Genomic DNA, 18,879 nt, shown 5'->3' on the forward strand with positions numbered 1-18,879 from the left:
TTTTGTGTTATAGATATGTGGTAGTAAAGTAGTGGCCTGACGGCACACACTTAATGTGTTGTGAAATCTGTTGTGAATGTATTGTGATGTTTTTAATTGTATAACTGCCTTAATTTTGCTGGACCCCAGGAAGAGTAACTGCTGCCTTGGTAGCAGCTAATGGGGATCCATAATAAATACAAATACAAATACAAATACAAATACAAATACACATACACACACACACACACGGCAGGTAGGGCAGCAGGTAGCCTAGCTGTTAGAGCGTTGGGGCCAGTAACCGAAAGGTCACTAGCTTGAATCCTCGAGCAGACAAAGTGAAAAAACTGTCGATGTGCCCTTGAGCATGGCACTTGACCATAATTGATCCAGGGTCGCTGTTGATAATGGCTGGCCATGACCCTGCTCTCTTACGGTGTCTCAGGTGGAGTTGGGATATGCGTATAGCACAGTTGAACATGTGTGAAACAGGACAATTATAAGCACACACCAAATTCTTATTATACACATCTTTCTTCCTAAAACCAGGTTTCAGCTTACACCCAGCTACTGCAGGGTTTTTGAATTGTGCAGAAGTGTATGACATCACCCATTTCAGTCTGCCCTCCCGCCCATAAATACTGTAGCCGAAGCCAGGACACGTCTCTTCAGCTGTGTTTTCACCTCAGGTGGACTGTATCTGTACTGTATTTAGGGACAAGACCACACTCTGTGGCATTGGAGTACCAGATCAGCTCACACATCTGGATACAATATGGAGATTAGAACTACCTGTCTGCTCATGACACTGGTAAGGTTTGATGTTTGAGATCAATCTGCTGAATAGAGGGTCCATGGACTGATGGGCAGACACAGTGGCTTATCATGCTCAACCATTCATTTGGATACAGTTTGGAATGGGACTTTCTGTGTTCTTTCAGACCAGGATTTAAATAGCATATTTAAATCTAATTTATCATACTGATTAAGCAACCAGAGTTAAAGCATTTCTTGTTGAATATATAGTGCTTTAGATCTTTGGGTCTGGAAGGTGGGTAAAATCTGGAATCATCAAATTTTTTTGCAGTGTTTAGTACCTTAATAATTCATGTTATTTTCATCAAAACCTGAATTGCAATAACCAGTAGGTCAAGTCAATATACTGTATAAGGAAATGCACTTATATTGATGCTTCAAGGTATGTAATTATCTCATGACAATGTGTGAGGGAAGACCTAAACAACCAAGTAACAGGACCTCACAGGGTCTAATAACTAACACTAAGGCAACCAAAATACTTCATGCTATCATTTGCCTTCTCTCTCATGGTCAAAGTATAGTAAAGTGTACGTTGACACGTTTACATAATGAGAGAATCATGAGACCGGTCCCCTTTACAGGTGTGACCAGTAAGATGGCGATTAAGATTGTGGTGAGATGAGCTCAGCTAAGAGTCTTTATGTTCCCATGGCTTTCAGTCCCACAGACAGAGGGACTCACATTCAGCCCCATTCATTCTTATGTACACTTTAACCGTACATTATTGGGGCACTACTCACAATAGAGACAGGCTCACCTTTCAGGGGAATACCTTTTTTCTAACCAATGTATCTATTCTTGTCTGGTTTGCTCTGTAGTGTCTGGGGATTGTCAGTGTGTCCTGTGAAGAGTTACTGCATCGGCAGAAGAGAGTCTGGATCATAGACTCTTTTAAGATCGAGGAGGAGAGGCCCGGACCTTATCCTCATGTACTGGGGAATGTAAGTAAAGATCACAAACTCTTTTGTCGAGAGGGAAACACCTCCTTTTTCCATGTAATCACATATCACCCAAACACACCCACATGCCCGCACAAACATACATGGTCGGACAGGCGGGCGGACGGACAAGTGTGCACATGCACACAAACAAGGTCATGCACTGAATGGATGTTTTGTTTCAGATTAACGTAGAGAAGAAGTTCCGTGTGGGTTTCCATCTACATGGCCAAGGTGTTGATCTGGACCCCAAAGGAATACTGTCCGTCAATACAAACACCGGAGAGATCTTAGTTCATGGAAAACTAAACTACGAGGATCACAATAAACTTAAGGTGGGAGAGAATGGCACTCATTACCCATAAAATTAAATAAATAAAATTAAAAAAAACATTTAAAAAACATTTCAGGATACATGTGACAAATTTACAATTGGCCAAATATTTTATTTGAAAAAATTATAATTCTATACATTTTAAATACACTGAATTTTTTTTGTCTGAGACCAACCACCCGGACAGCTGATGAAACTGTGGGTTTGCACTACCGAATAATTTCTGCACAAACTGTCAGAAACTGTCTCAGGGAAGCTCATCTGAGTGCTCGTCGTCCTCACCAGGGTCTTGACCTGACTGCAATTCAGCGTCATAACCGACTTCAGTGGGCAAATGCTCGCCTTCAATGGCCACTGGCACACTGGAGAAGTGTGCTCTTCACGGATGAATCCCAGTTTCACCTGTACTGGGCAGATGGCAGACAGTGTGTGTATGGCGTCGTATGGGCAAGCGGTTTGCTGATGTCAACGTTGGGAACAGAGTGCCCCATGGTGGCGGTGGGGTTATGGTATGGGCAGGCATAAGCTACAGGCAATGAACACAATTGCATTTTACCAATGGCAATTTGAATGCACAGAGATACCGTGACGTGATCCTGAGGCCCATTGTTGTGCCATTCATCCGCCACCATCACCTCATGTTTCAGCATGATAATGCACGGCTCCATGTCTGTACACGATTCCTGAAAGCTGAAAATGTCCCAGTTGTTCCATGGCCTGCATACTCATCAGACATGTCACCCATTGAGCATGTTTGGGATGTTCTGAATCGACGTATACGACAGCGTGTTCCAGTTCCCACCAATATCTAGCAACTTCGCACAGCCATTGAAGAGGAGTGGGAAAACATTCAACAGGCCACAATCAACAGCCTGATCAACTCTATGCGAAGTTGATGTGTCACGCTGCATGAGGCAAATGGTGGTCACACCAGATACTGACTGGTTTTCTGATCCACGGCACTACTTTTTTTTTAAGGTACAGTGTCTGTGACCAACAGATGCATATCTGTAAGGGTTGGTGAGAGGTGTGACCCAGGTGTGGTGCAGGATAGACAGTAGGCAGTAGGCAGAGATGGTGAAACAAGGATCTTTACTGGTGGTCCCAAAACCAGGATACAAAATAACGGACTTGTCACAAAAAAATAAAGGAGGGGCAAATTGGTCTCCAAAAAGAGGCTGACAGCAAACATATGTAATACTAACTAAGACTGACAATAACAATGAAAGAGGGAGAACACTTCTCAAGTACCTGTACATACGTCTCGTGATCAGACACTGATTAGTACTGTTTGGCATCGAGAACTAGCAGAGAAAACAGAGCAAGGGAACACAGGGAAGTGAGGGCATAAATACACAGGTGAACAGGTAGACACAGGTGACACCAATAAGATAATGATTAGTCCAGACTGTGAGTGAGGAGGTGCCTAAGGTTGTCGGAGGATGACACCTAGTGGGTCGCTCCGGAACTGCGACCCCCTCCTGTAACACATATCTGTATTCCCAGAAATAGATTAGGGCCTAATGAATTTATTTCAATTGGCTGATTTCCTTATATGAACTGTAACTCAGTAAAATCTTTGAAATTGTTGCATGTTGCGTTTATATTTTTGTTCAGTGTACATTCCAACGTATATTACGGAATGTATTGGCCAGTTTTATTGCTTCTTTAATCAGCACAACAGTTTTCAGCTGTTCTAACATAATTGTAAAAAGGTTTTCTAATGATCAATTAGCCTTTTAAAATGATAAACTTGGATAAGCAAACACAACGTGCCATTGGAACACAGGACTGATGGTTGCTGATAATGGGCCTCTGTACGCCTATGTAGATATTCCATAAAAAATCAGCAGTTTCCAGCTACAATAGCCATTTACAACATTAACAATGTCTACACTAATCAATTTGATGTTATTTAAATGGACAAAATAATTGCGTTTCTTTCGTAAATAAGGACAATTCTAAATGACCCCAAACTTTTGAACGGTAGTGTATATATAAATGTATGTCAAATGTATATCACAATATATGTTAAATGCATTGGAACATTTATTTAATGTATTTCAAAATACATTCTTAGTGATATATTTTACATATATTCCAACATGCATTTAAATGTAGTTGTAAGAAATATATTTTTTTCTTCAAATGTGTAGCAATATATTTTTATTTCTTTTGCCAAATCATATTGTAACAAAATGGTGACTGTCTTCACAATTAAACTTTAGTAGGCTATTATAATTACAGACCACAACATAACACATTAACAGGCATGACAATCCGGACTCATGGGAGGTCAAAAGGCATGAAGACAAAGCCACGCCCCCCCAACCAGCCACACCTCCAAATCTTTTAATAGGTTACCGCCACTACAATATATTTGTTCAAAATGACTACGAAATTATTACAAACATGATACATTATCGGTCATGTAGTGACTCCATATCTTTCATGTGCATATGACAAATAAACAAACAAACTTGACGAGAGCATTGCAACCAACGTCCAACTGGCAGAACTTAACATGTACTGGGTCTTTCTACGAAATGAGTGCCCTTTGCGTCCCTTTAATATGTTACATAGAAATACTGCAACAATATAGAATTTTATGTTATGTTAAATGAAGTGCCCTTTAATATATACCACATGAAGAATTAAATAAATCATATTTTCAATACAAATAAAGACTTGCTAAAGTATAAAAATTCTGAATTTTGACATCCCTCTGCACACCCACTGTGACTTCTAGGAAGAATTTACCCCACTAACCTCCCAAAATACTAAAAGTTTTCACCATCATTGTAAAGCCCTAGTTACTGTGTTGCTTTGACAAAGTTATTTCTGAAGATTATTTCATGTGATTATTTTTATTTTTATTTTTATTTCACCTTTATTTAACCAGGTAAGCCAGTTGAGAACAAGTTCTCATTTACAACTACGACCTGGCCAAGATAAAGCAAAGCAGTGCGATAAAAACAACAACACAGAGTTACATATGGGGTAAAACAAAACAAAGTCAAACATACAACAGAAATAAGTATAAATACAGTGTGTGCAAATGTAGCAAGTTATGGAGGTAAGGCAATAAATAGGCTATAGTGCAAAATAATTACAATTAGTATTAACACTGGAATGATAGATGTGCAAGAGATGATGTGCAAATAGAGATACTGGGGTACAAATGAGCAAAATAAATAACAATATAGGGATGAGGTAGTTGGGCGGGCTAATTTCAGATGGGCTGTACAGGTGCAGTGATCGGTAAGGTGCTCTGACAACTGATGCTTAAAGTTAGTGAGGGAGATAAGTGTCTCCAGCTTCAGAGATTTTTGCAATTTGTTCCAGTCATTGGCAGCAGAGAACTGGAAGGAATGGCGGCCAAAGGAGGTGTTGGCTTTGGGGATGACCAGTGAGATATACCTGCTGGAGCGCATACTACGGGTGGGTGTTGCTATGGTGACCAATGAGCTAAGATAAGGCGGGGATTTGCCTAGCAGTGATTTATAGATGGCCTGGAGCCAGTGGGTTTGGCGACGAATATGTAGTGAGGACCAGCCAACAAGAGCGTACAGGTCACAGTGGTGGGTAGTATATGGGGCTTTGGAGACAAAACGGATGGCACTGTGATAGACTACATCCAATTTGCTGAGTAGAGTGTTGGAGGCTATTTTGTAAATGACATCGCCGAAGTCAAGGATCGGTAGGATAGTCAGTTTTACGAGGGCATGTTTGGCAGCATGAGTGAAGGAGGCTTTGTTGCGAAATAGGAAACCGATTCTAGATTTAACTTTGGATTGGAGATTCTTAATGTGAGTCTGGAAGGAGAGTTTACAGTCTAACCAGACACCTAGGTATTTGTAGTTGTCCACATACTCTAGGTCAGACCCGTCGAGAGTAGTGATTCTAGTCGGGTGGGCGGGTGCAAGCAGCGTTCGGTTGAAGAGCATGCATTTACTAGTGTTTAAGAGCAGTTGGAGGCTACTGAAGGAGTGTTGTATGGCATTGAAGCTCGTTTGGAGGTTTGTTAACACAGTGTCCAATGAAGGGCCAGATGTATACAAAATGGTGTCGTCTGCGTAGAGGTGAATCTGAGAGTCACCAGCAGCAAGAGCGACGTCATTGATATACACAGAGAAAAGAGTCGGCCCAAGAATTGAACCCTGTGGCACCCCCATAGAGACTGCCATAGGTCCAGACAACAGGCCCTCCGATTTGAAACATTGAACTCTATCAGAGAAGTAGTTGGTGAACCAGGCGAGGCAGTCATTTGAGAAACCAATGCTATTTAGTCTGCCAATAAGAATGCGGTGGTTGACAGAGTCGAAAGCCTTGGCCAGGTCAATGAAAACGGCTGCACAGTACTGTCTATTATCGATCGCGGTTATAATATCGTTTAGGACCTTGAGCGTGGCTGAAGTGCACCCATGACCAGCTCGGAAACCGGATTGCATACCGGAGAAGGTACGGTGGGATTCGAAATGGTCGGTGATCTGTTTGTTAACTTGGCTTTCAAAACTTTTGAAAGGCAGGGCAGGATGGATATGGGTCTGTAACAGTTTGGATCTAGAGTGTCACCCGCTTTGAAGAGGGGGATGACCGCGGCAGCTTTCCAATCTCTGGGGATCTCAGACGTTACGAAAGAGAGGTTGAACAGGCTAGTAATAGGGGTTGCGACAATTTTGGCGGCTAGTTTTAGAAAGAAAGGGTCCAGATTGTCTATCCCAGATGATTTGTAGGGGTCCAGATTTTGCAGCTCTTTCAGAACATCAGCTGTCTGGATTTGTGTGAAGGAGAAGCGGGGGGGGCATGGGCAAGTTGCAGCGGAGGGTGCAGAGCTGGTGGCCGGGGTAGTGGTAGCCAGGTGGAAAGCATGGCCAGCCGTATCAAAATGCTTGTTGAAATTCTCGATTATTGTAGATTTATCGGTGGTGATAGTGTTTCCTAGCCTCAGTGCAGTGGGCAGCTGGGAGGAAGTGCTCTTATTTTCCATGGACTTTACAGTGTCCCAAAACGTTTTGAAGTTAGTGCTACAGGATGCAAATTTCTGTTTGAAAAAGTTAGCCTTTGCTTTCCTAACTGCTTGTGTATATTGGTTCCTAACTTCCCTGAAAAGTTGCATATCGCGGGGGCTATTTGATGCTAATGCAGTACGCCACAGGATGTTTTTGTGCTGGTCAAGGGCAGTCAAGTCTGAGGAGAACCAGGGGCTATATCTGTTCTTAGTTCTGTATTTTTTGAATGGGGCATGTTTATTTAAGATTGAGAGGAAATTACTTTTAAAGAACAACCAGGCATCCTCTACTGACGGAATGAGATCTATATCCATCCAGGATACCTGGGCCAGGTCAATTAGGAAGGCCTGCTCGCTGAAGTGTTTTAGGGAGCGTTTGACAGTGATGAGGGGTGGTTGTTTGACCGCGGACCCATTACGGACGCAGGCAATAAGGCAGTGATCGCTGAGATCCTGGTTGAAGACAGCGGAGGTGTATTTAGAGGGTAAGTTAGTCAGGATGATATCTATGAGGGTACCCATGTTTACGGATTTAGGGTTGTACCTGGTAGGTTCTTTGATAATTTGTGTGAGATTGAGGGCATCTAGTTTAGATTGTAGGATGGCCGGGGTGTTAAGCATATCCCAATTTAGGTCACCAAGCAGTACGAACTCTGAGGATAGATGGGGGGCAATCAATTCACATATGGTGTCCAGGGCACAGCTGGGGGCTGAGGGGGGTCTGTAGCAAGCGGCAACAGTGAGAGATTTATTTCTGGAAAGGTGGATTTTTAGAAGTAGAAGCTCAAACTGTTTAGGCACAGATCTGGATAGTATGATAGAGCTCTGCAGGCTATCTCTACAGTAGATTGCAACTCCACCCCCTTTGGCAGTTCTATCTAGACGGAAAATGTTATAGTTGGGGATGGAAATTTCAGAATTTTTGGTGGCCTTCCTAAGCCAGGATTCCGACACTGCTAGAACATCAGGGTTGGCGGAGTGTGCTAATGCAGTGAATAACTCAAACTTAGGAAGGAGGCTTCTGATATTTACGTGCAGAAAACCAAAGCTTTTACGGTTACAGAAGTCAACAAATGATAGCTCCTGGGGAGTAGGAGTGATACTGGGGGCTGCAGGGCCTGGGTTAGCCTCTACATCACCAGAGGAACAGAGGAGGACTAGAATAAGGATACGACTAAAGGCTTTAAGAACTGGTCTTCTAGTGCATTGGGTACATAGAATAAAGGGGGCAGTTCTCCGGGCGTTGTAGAAAAGATTCAGGGCATTATGTACAGAAAAGGATATGGATGGATATGAGTACAGTGGAGGTAAACCTATGCGTTGGGTAACAATGAAAGAGATAGCATCACTGGAGGCACCGATTGAGCCGGTCTCGGCGTGTATGTGGGGTGGAACAAAGGAACTATTTGAGGCAGTTTGAAAGGGACTAGGGGTTCTACAGTGAAATTGTATAATAAGAACTAACCCAAACAGCAATAGGCAAGGCATATTGACAAGGGAGAGAGGCATAAAGCAATCACAGGTGTTATTAGAGAGAGCTAAGACAACAACTGGTAATAGCGATAAAGTTTGGGCTGAGGCTAAACAGAATAAACAGGGTACCGTGTAAAGGAACAGTCCAGCAGGCATCAGCTGTGCAGCTGAGTGATTTCGTCGGCAAACCAGTCATGTTGGATCGGCGGGGCTCAGTGTCAACACTAGGAGGTCCCGTCCAGTTGACAGAGAGGTAGATAGCCGGGAGATGGGCCTGAGGCTAGCTCAAGGCTAACTGGTGCTTGCTATAGGGCAATGGTAATTAGCCAACAACAGGTTGCAGCTAGCTAGCTGGTTGCGATGATCCGGCGCTAGGGTCCAGTGATTCCGGCAGAAAGTCCGATAAGCTCTGGGTCGATAGCACGCTGTGCAGACTGGCCGACGAATTGTCCAGGCTAGAGCTAGAGCTGGCTGGTGGATAGTGTAGGCCACGGACAATGGTGAAGACGCTAACGGTGACTAATAGCAAGTAGCCATTCAGTTGCAGCTACACTAGTTTCAGCTTAAGGTTCTTGATGAAAGTTATAAAGAAATAATAGAATCCTTTCCACGTTGGGTGAGGCGGGTTGCAGGAAAGTATATTTAGTTAAAGAATGAAAAGTAAAAATTGAGAAATATATACAAAATAGACCAAAAAAACAAGAAACGGGATATTTACACTAGGACAATGAATAAAACCGCGACCGCACTGCTACGCCATCTTGGAAGCATTAGTGATTAGTTTACATCTGTCCTTCATTTTAAGGTCAACCTGTTACGTGAACTGATCTATTATTTTAATATGGTGAAACTATTAGTTTTTAAATATGTATTTCAAAAGAGACATTGAACATCTAACAGTCAAACCATAGTGTAAAAGCAGGTGAGCTTTTTTTGTTTGGCCATTTTCTGGTGCTTTGTAGTGAAAAACTGACCGGGTCGAACATAACACGTCAAACCTCTAACCCATAGACAGGCTAAAAATACCAGTTGGAGGGCCGTTCAAGTAGATTTTTCCCACTTGGTTATGAACACACCACACCACAACACCGCTAACAATCCACTGTACAGCTGTATAATAAATTAGCTTTTATTGTTTAAAGAAATTAGGAAAGAGATTGGTGTGTTTTTTCACTATATATAGTCATGACATGGGGTTGTTCTTTCCCCACATAGACAAGAGGAACATCTACGTATGTGAGAATGCTGTTCATTGACTACAGCTCAGCATTCAAAATCTTAGTGCCATCCAAGCTCATCACTAAGCTAAGGACCCTGGGACTAAACACCTCCCTCTACAACTGTATCCTGGACTTCCTGACAGGCCACTCCCAGGTGGTGAGGGTAGGCAACAACACATCTGCCATGCTGAACCTCAACATGGGGGCCCCTCAGGGGTGCGTGCTTAGTCCCCTCCTGTACTCCCTGGTCACTGACGACTGCATGGCTGCACTCGACTCCAATAGTTTGCCGACGACACAAAGGTGGTAGGCCTGATCACCGACAACAATGAGAGCCTATAGGGAGGAGGTCAGAGACCTGGCAGTGTGGTACCAGGACAACAACGTCTCCCTCAACGTCTGTAAGACAAAGGAGCTGATCGTAGACTTCAGGGAACTGAGGGCCGAGCACGCCCCCATTCAAATCGACGGGGCTGTAGTGGAGCGGGTCCTCGATGTCCACATCACTAAGGATCTATCATGGTCCACACACGCCAACACAGTCGTGAAAAGGACACTACAATGCCTCTTCCCCCTCAGCAGGCTGAAAGATTTGGCTCGGGCCCTCAGATCCTCAAAAATTCTACAGCTGCTTCATTGAGAGCATCTTAACTGACTGCATCACTGCTTGGTATGGCAACTGCTTGGCATACGACTGCAAGGCGATACAGAGGGTAGTGTGTACAGCCCAGTAGATCACTGGGGCCGAGCTCACTGCCATCCAGGACCTCTGACACCGCCTGGTAGAGAGGTCCTGGATGGCAGGGAGCTCGGCCTTAAAAAGACTCCAGCCACCCACGTCATAGACTGTTTTCTCTGCTACCGCACAGCAAGTGGTACCAATGCACCAAGTCTGAAACCAACAGGACCCTGAACTGCTTCTACCCCCCAAGCCATAAGACTGCTAAATAGTTAGTTAAATATTTAATCAAATAGCTACCTGGACTATCAGCATTAACCCTTTTTACACTCACTTTTTTGACACATCACATACAATGCTGCTACTGTTTACAATCTGTCACTTTATTCCTGGTACTCCGTGAATATAACCAAGTTAAAGGCGTTGCATGGCCAATCCGACATCTGCATTGGCCATGCAGCATTTACGGTGATAAGGACTCTGCAGAAGTCAGGGCATTCATACTTCTTGCGCTTCGTGGAGCAGCGCAGCGCTGTTGTGATGGAAGTTGTCAAGGAAGTGAGTTTGTGTTCATACAGGACCTCCCGCCCCCACCTACCATCAACCAATCATGTCAATACGAAGCTATACGGAGCCCTCCGCATTGTTAAAACATTTGGGAGGTACACAGTGATGCGGTACGCAGCTAAACTTGGCCTATGCATGCCTCCGGAGGCTCCGCAGTTGCGTCACACCCTCCATACGGAACTTCAGACCACATTTTCGGATGAAACATAAATGGCCCTTATCGTTACTCATTGTGTATTTATCATTACTTTTATTATTCCATGTTTTACTTTTAGTTTTTATTAAATGTGTTGCTTGATTGTTTGATAGTTTGCTTGATTGGTTGATGTATTGATTGGTTGGTTGGTTGGTTGATTGATTGGTGAATTGATTCACATCTTCCTTATCACATGGGACTACAGCTGACATTTGAGGCCAGAGATGCAACCAATAATGTAGTGGACACCCGACTGGGAGTAGAGATTGAGATTCTAGACATCAATGACAACCCACCTGTTTTCGAGAACAACCTCCACATCATCAACCTGAATGAGTCTGCTTCACAAGGTAATATGCTTTATTTGTTTGTATCTTTCTTTATTTTATTCTTACTGTCTTGCTTTCTTACTTTTATTTATTGCAGATCAAGAAAAACCACACGGTGGGTTCACTCAGAATGTTTATGATGTGTTGTTAAAGTAACTGTCAAGTGTTTCCAAATTTCTATAATAGTTATAATAATTATTTATAATATGAGTGAAATAGTTTTCCTTCCAAAAATGTTTAATTAAGTATGTTAAAAAACAGCTGTTCTGTGTTGGAATGGTGTGGGCACACCCCAACAACAGAATGGTGTGGGCGTGTACCGGTCATTAAATATATTAATGTGAGTGATTGGCCAGCTAATCCTCCTCAGGAGGATGACATCATCCTCTATAAGGAAATAGCAAGCATTTTTGAAGCGGTCTGTTTTTAGATGGTTTTTTAAAAAGTGTTTCTTTCTACAATTTATGCTTTGGCCACAAATATAGTATAGAATGAGTCAACAACATTATTTGGGTATGAGTTAACAGAATATACACTTTTAAAAGTGAGATTTTCAATGGACAGTTACTTTAAAATCAACACAAATTGCAGACATTGACAACAGATTTTGCTGTGAAACACACAGAGTAAACATTTTGAGTGAACCTGCGGTGTGGTTGTCCTTTATCTATGATTGGTTGAATTGGGGCCTCTGAAACCATAACTCTCTGTTTCCTCTCAAATCAGGATATTTCCTGGCAACTGTTAATGCAAAAGATAAAGATAAAAAGAACACAAACAATGGCACCTTTGACCTGAAGATTGTCTCCATCACCCCTACACCCCCAGACGACCTGGAATTTTTCCTTCAGCAAACTGGTGAAACTAATGGCATCAAATTCAAAGGGTGTCTGGACCATGAGGTAAGAGGGGCCTCTACTATTGTCTATAATCTTTCTTTCATGAACTGTTAACTATATTGTGACTGTTTCAATCATCCACTTCAGAAATCAGAGAAATACACCATCCTGGTGGAGGCTAAAGACCGTGGAGAAGTGGTTCAGCTCTCCAGCACCTGTACAACCATCATCAATATAAATGATGGAAACAACCATCTGCCTGTCTTCACTGGGCAAACGGTGGGCAACATAATTCTATCCTCTTCTCTTTATCACAAGATGTGGTGGAGGTATTTGTTCAAATATACTAATGAATCTCCGGAACCACAACTATATCCCTCTTATAATGTCCATCCTCCTGGGATATTATGTTATTTCAGGGTGCAGGAAGCATCAAGGAGAGAGACAGCGGTGATGTACCAGTTCTTCGGCTCCAGGTTTCAGACCAAGATACCAAAGGTACTGAAGCCTGGAAGGCCAAATACACTATCCACGGAGACAAGGACCAGAACTTCAGAATCACCACTGACCCAGAGACCAACGAAGGAGTCTTGTTTGTTCAAAAGGTCTGTTACCTTTCAAATAAGTCAATGCTACCTAAATAAGATAATGTATGTCATGTGAGACTTTCTAATTTTCTGCCAATTACTTTCTAAAGTTGTTCTATTAATCATATTTTTGTTGTTGTTGCAATCAAATTAATAGCAGACCTGTAGTAGTAGCTGATGAACTGGGCTTGTAGATGTGGTTGCAATAATCATATCCCTGTATTCATTTGTTTGACTAAACACTAAATCATCCTTCCGTAACCCACGTTCTCCCTCTGTCTCCTGGTAGCCTCTGGACTACGAAGACGGCTCTCTGAGGAACCTGTCAGTCAGTGTAGAGAACGAGGCACCCTACTTCTCTTGTAAGGTCAAAGGTCGTTCTGCCACGGGCCTGTGGGATGTGGTCACCACAAGGGGGGTATCTTTGACAGGCCTCACGCCACCCCTGCTTCCCACCCGCCAGGTGACGGTCACGGTGGAGGATGTCAACGACCCGCCCATCTTCACCCCTGCCATCAAAAACGTGACGGTGGAGGAGAATGTGGAGGTGGGCTGGTACCTGGAAACGTTCACTGCCATCGATCTGGACAGGAAGCATGCCAACACCTTCACGTAAGACTGGGGATGCATTTAACCCGCCCTTCAGTGGGACTTCTGTTCTATAGCATCTCCTACAGTTTTGCAGCACCTCCTTTTGTTCATCATGCTAGACTGGGAATTTAGCCAGTTCTCCATGACAATGTTCTTACAGTTTATTACCAGTTTATAACTATAATTAATTTGACCTCAGCAAGAACCACAGATCATTCTTGATTTTTATAAAAATTAAACTTAAAGTGTCATACTTCGATCCTATGTTGTGATGATGAATACAACTTTGTTTGCTAGACCTGTAGCCGAAAATACAGCTTACAGGCCCAAACCATGTCTTGTAGGTACGTGAAAGGAAAGGACCCTTGTGACTGTGTGGCAATAGACCCAAAGACTGGCAAAATAACCACAACTAAGATCTTAGACCGAGAGTCACCTTACGTTAAGGACAATGTCTATCAAGTGACACTGTTTGCCATTGATGATGGTAAGAACTATAAAAAGTACTATTCCAATACAGTAAATTAAACCAATATCAGTGAAATAACAATGTATCTGCATATCATTCACAGTACCACCAGTATGTGTCAGTTGAGAGTTTCTCTGATTGACAGGCCAGCCTCCCATGACTGGAACTGCAACGCTCAACATCCACCTAAAGGACCAGAATGACAACCTTCCAGAGCTTGAGATGGCCACCATGGACATGTGTCTCTCAGATGAGCCCTCCGAGGTCAACATCACAGCCTACGACCTGGATGGAGACCCCTACAGCGGACCCTTCTACTTCCAGCTCCAAGGGAATGATGTCAAGGGCAAGTGGAGGATTGACCCTAACAATGGTGAGGCTTTCCTCCTCATAAATGTCTCGTACACACTATCTGGCCTCTCATTCCTAATACATTATTCCATATGGGCTCATTGACCCTCTACATACCCACTATTGTACCCACGTTCAAGTGCTCGGAACCTCAGAGTTAAAATCAATGTAAGTTATTTGCATAGAGCTTCCTATTGGTTGATTCTGATACTTCCCAAGTGGGAAACTCAGGATCATCTTTCTACAACGAGTTAGCAAGGTGGACATTTCAGAGTTTCCTAGTTCCGACTAGCACGTGAACGCGGCATAAGTCTCTCAATAGTATAGGCCTATACTTCATGCAGTCATCAACTAGCTAAACGAATGCTATTATCGCTCTTTCTCACTACACATCCCTCCAGGCTACACAGTGAACCTGGTGAAGGAGAACACAGTGTACGCAGGTCACCACGAGCTGCTGCTGAAGGTGTTTGACCTGCAGGGTCAGGGTGCCCTCCACAACCTGTCCGTCACTGTGTGTGACTGCTCAGGCGTGGCCAACTGCCGCATGCGCAGGGCCACTGGATCCAAGATTGGAGAGAGTGCTGTAGGGATTGTCATCGCTGCCATGCTGCTACTACTAGGTAGACCATAGTCTTTTGAGTCTTGTGTTTGGGTGAAAATACAAACTGGCCTACATCGCCACCTAGTGTTGATTTGGCATACTGGCTCCCACTAAATACTTACAGTAGAACTTCACAGAAGAGCACAGCACAGGTTAGTTTGAAGGAAGATTTGTATCTAATCAAAACGTGTGTGTGTCCCTCCTAGGTTTTCTACTGTTGGCCCTCCTGATGACCTGTAAGAGAGAACTGAAGCTGATCCCTATAGAAGTCTCTGGAGAACATCTGATCAAATCTAACATTGAGATTCCAGGAACTGATTGCAAGGTAACCACAGACAACATTACTATCACTACAATCACATGTTCTTCTCTGGACATTGCTTTTTTCCATCATACAATATGCTGTTTTTGATCCTAGGTGCCTATGGCTACCATAGTCCAAGTGGACAGTCAGATGGAAACAAAAGCTGCTTTTCAAACAGTCAAGACGATGTCGGTTAGGAAACATGCAATATTCAATCACCGTTATTCTTTTGGTTCATTCTGGGCATATTTGAAAACTGTTTATCCATGACAAGTATATATTTTCCCAGGCTGTACAAAAGTCAGCCAGTATGCGAGCACCGGTACGTTCAGGATATTCCCAGTATTCCTCCTCCTACCAAGAGCAACAACATGGACAGTTTCAACGAGGAACCTCTCTGCGCAAGGTAGGCTATAGAAATCAAATAAATCTACTACCTTTATCAATTTTTGACCTGTCAATTAAATTCTCAGTGGCAACATTTAACATTTTGTTTCAGAGTGCGCCCACAAAATTACGCTCCAATGGCTATTGTGGACAGGTATTTCAAAATCGAATATTTCAATTTAACTTATGCAAACAATTTTTTCTGAGACTTTCACTTGACAAATGTTGCATTGTGTTGGTTGTATGTGTGTGTATGTGTGTTCTGTGTAGTGATATTATGTTTCTGATCACTCAGGAGTCAATGGTGAGCAGATCAATGAAGACAAGAATAAGATACTCCTCATTGGAAGAAGATCATTATCTCAACAAATCCGGGCACTTGATGACTCTAATGAATCAGGTAACAATGTGCAGGAGTCACAAACAATCATGGCTGTAATCAATGAAAAAACATTCTAATTGTGATTTTTTGTATGTACTAGTTAAACTGTTTGATTCATTGTCGATTAACCTTATTGTGACTACCACTCTCCTCCATTCACTTCAATCTCTCCCTCCCACCCTCCTTCCATCCATCCCCCCACCTTCTCCAGAGGATGTACACCCTGCAGGTTCCAGGAGAGGAGCTAGGGGACTATGCCCCGCACCCCTATGCTGAAGAGGGGGACCTAGAGACAGACCTCCAGCTGGATGCTATCTCCATCCCTGAGACCCCCTTCGACCAGGACACGCTCCTCTACCTGGGTCCCAAGTTCAACACCCTGGCCTCCATCTGCAACACCCCAGACCTCAGCACATCCTAAGCCCATCTCGCCCTCACCCTCTGGGGCAAGAGGGTCTGCCAGGACTGGCTAGTTAGCATAGGCATAACAGGCTAGGTCACCGACCGCGTTCCTGGATTATAAACTGGACTGGATCACTCATTCTTCAAATGAGGTAGAACAGCAAACTTGCTCTTGCAAAATCTGGATAAGAACAAGCAGTGTCATTTTTTACAAAAACCATCAAACGCACACAGGACTATGAAGATCAATGATCAATCAATACAAAGACCAAGATGGAACTCAGTGCTGAAAGGAGAACAATGAAATCTACCAATGGACAACTGTGCTGTTGGGAGCCTGGTTGTACATATCAGGCTACAGTCTGATCTACAGTACACTGGCCAGTGGCCACTCTTGCAGCATTGACCAGCCACCACAAACCAACACAGGATTTCTGCACTGAGAACACACATAGAGAGAGACATGTAGTGGAAAATACTTGCATGTCACTGACTTGCTCTGTGCTTTTATGAATGTGATGGCTGCAGTGAAGTGCTATGACAGTGAACATACCACACCATTTCTTACCACTTTATTCTTCACAAAATAAATTGAGTCAGAATGGTCTAATATTGTTTCCTATGATGGTTATGATGATGATTATCAAACCAAATGTTATTTATCACATGCTTCATAAACAACAGGTGTAGACTAACTTACTTATGGGCCCTTCCCAACAATGCAGAGAAAAATATAAATAGTAGAAAAAATTAGAAAGAAAAAGCATAAAAACAATAACACAAGGAATAAATAGAACAATAATAACACAAGGAATAAATACACAAGTAACGACAACTTGGCCATATACACGGGTTATCAGTACAGAGTAGATGTGCAAGGGTACGAAGTAATTGAGGAAGATAAGTACATACAGGTAGGGATAAAGTGACTAGGAAACAGGATAGATAATAAACAGTAACTAACAGCTGCATATGTGGTGAGTCAAAAGAGATTAGCACAATAAAGTTAAATGCAGCTATTCCGGGTAGCTATAGATTAACTATTTAACTAACTATTTAGAAGTCTTATAGCTTGGGGGTAGAAGCTGTTCAGGGTCCTGTTGGTTCCAGACTTGATGCATCGGTAATGCTTGCAGTGCGGTAGCAGAGAGAACAGTCTATGACTTCGGTGGCTGGAGTCTTTGACAATTTTTAGGGTCTTCCTCTGACACCGCCTGGTATAGAGCTCATGGATGGCAGGGATCTCAGCCCCAGTGATGTACTGGTCCGTACGCACTACCCCCTGTAGCACCTTGTGGTCGGATGCCAAACAGTTGCCATACCAAGTGGTGATACACCCCGTCTAAATGGTGCAGCTGTATACATTTTTGAGGATCTGAGGGCCTATGCCATGCCAAATATTTTCAGTCTCCTGAGGGGGTAGAGGTGTTGTCGTGCCCTCTTCACGGCTATGTTGATGTGTGTGGACCATGATAGTTCCTTAGTGGTGTGGACACAGAGGAACTTGAAGCTGTCAACCTGTTCCAAAACAGCCCCATCGATGTACATGGGGGCATGCTCGGATTACCAGTGAAAGCTTGGGTTGAAAGTTTTGCGCTGAAGTCTGATTTACAGTTGAAGTTGGAAGTTTACATACAGTACACTTAGGTTGGAGTCATTAAAACTTGTTTTTCAACCACTATAGTTTTGGCAAGTCGGTTAGGACATCTACTTTGTGCATGACACAAGTAATTTTTCCAACAATTGTTTACAGACAGATTATTTCACTTATAATTCATTGTATCACAATTCCAGTGGATCAGAAGTTTACATATACTAAGTTGACTGTGCCTTTAAACAGCTTGTAAAATTCAAGAAATGGCTTTAGAAGCTTCTGATAGGCTAATTGACATTATTTGAGTCAATTGGAGGTGTACCTGTGGATGTATTTCAAGGCCTACCTTCAAACTCAGTGTCTCTTTGCTTGACATCATGGGAAAATCAAAAGAAATCAATCAAGACCTCCACAAGTCTGGTTCATCCTTGGGAGCAATTTCCAAACACCTGAAGGTACCCCGTTCATCTGTACAAACAATAGTACGCAAGTATAAACACCATGGGACCACGCAGCCGTCATACCGCTCAGGAAGGAGACGCGTTCTGTCTCCTAGAGATGAACATACTTTGGTGCGAAAAGTATCTATATCCACAGTAAAACGAGTCCTATATCGACATAACCTGAAAGGCCGCTCAGCAAGGAAGAAGCCACTGCTCCAAAACCGCCATAAAAAAGCAAGGACTACGGTTTGCAACTGCACATGGGGACAAAGATCGTACTTTTTGGAGAAATGTCCTCTGATGATACAAAAATAGAACTGTTTGGCCATAATGACCATCGTTATGTTTGGAAGAAAAAGGGGGTACCTTGTAAGCCGAAGA

The 18,879-nt window shown here is 43.0% G+C and overlaps 1 protein-coding gene across 1 annotated transcript; it reads left to right on the forward strand.

The window, feature by feature from the left end:
• Positions 1 to 643: 643 nt before the first annotated feature.
• On the forward strand, positions 644 to 17,069 carry cdh26.2 (cadherin 26, tandem duplicate 2). The gene is made up of 17 exons (XM_084184793.1): positions 644 to 790; positions 1,617 to 1,739; positions 1,922 to 2,071; positions 11,422 to 11,566; positions 12,272 to 12,447; positions 12,532 to 12,663; positions 12,804 to 12,989; positions 13,261 to 13,583; positions 13,907 to 14,049; positions 14,177 to 14,404; positions 14,784 to 15,005; positions 15,193 to 15,311; positions 15,405 to 15,482; positions 15,580 to 15,696; positions 15,790 to 15,831; positions 15,973 to 16,077; positions 16,271 to 17,069. The coding sequence occupies exons 1-17, from the start codon at positions 755 to 757 to the stop codon at positions 16,478 to 16,480; spliced, it is 2,535 nt and encodes an 844-aa protein (XP_084040919.1). The 5' UTR covers positions 644 to 754; the 3' UTR covers positions 16,481 to 17,069.
• The last annotated feature ends 1,810 nt before the right edge of the window (positions 17,070 to 18,879 follow it).

This window comes from Coregonus lavaretus (genome assembly GCF_964263955.1).
Source record: "Coregonus lavaretus genome assembly, chromosome: 20".
Classification (NCBI taxonomy): Eukaryota; Metazoa; Chordata; class Actinopteri; order Salmoniformes; family Salmonidae; genus Coregonus; species Coregonus lavaretus.

What these genes read in the sequence shown, in the direction of transcription:
- cdh26.2 (XM_084184793.1), top strand. Translation starts at nt 755, where the DNA reads ATGGAGATTAGAACTACCTGTCTGCTCATGACACTG. An exon ending in CCTGTCTGCTCATGACACTG is followed by an intron (nt 791 to 1,616) that starts GTAAGGTTTGAT and finishes TTTGCTCTGTAG; the next exon opens with TGTCTGGGGATTGTCAGTGT. An exon ending in GAGGATTGACCCTAACAATG is followed by an intron (nt 14,405 to 14,783) that starts GTGAGGCTTTCC and finishes ACATCCCTCCAG; the next exon opens with GCTACACAGTGAACCTGGTG.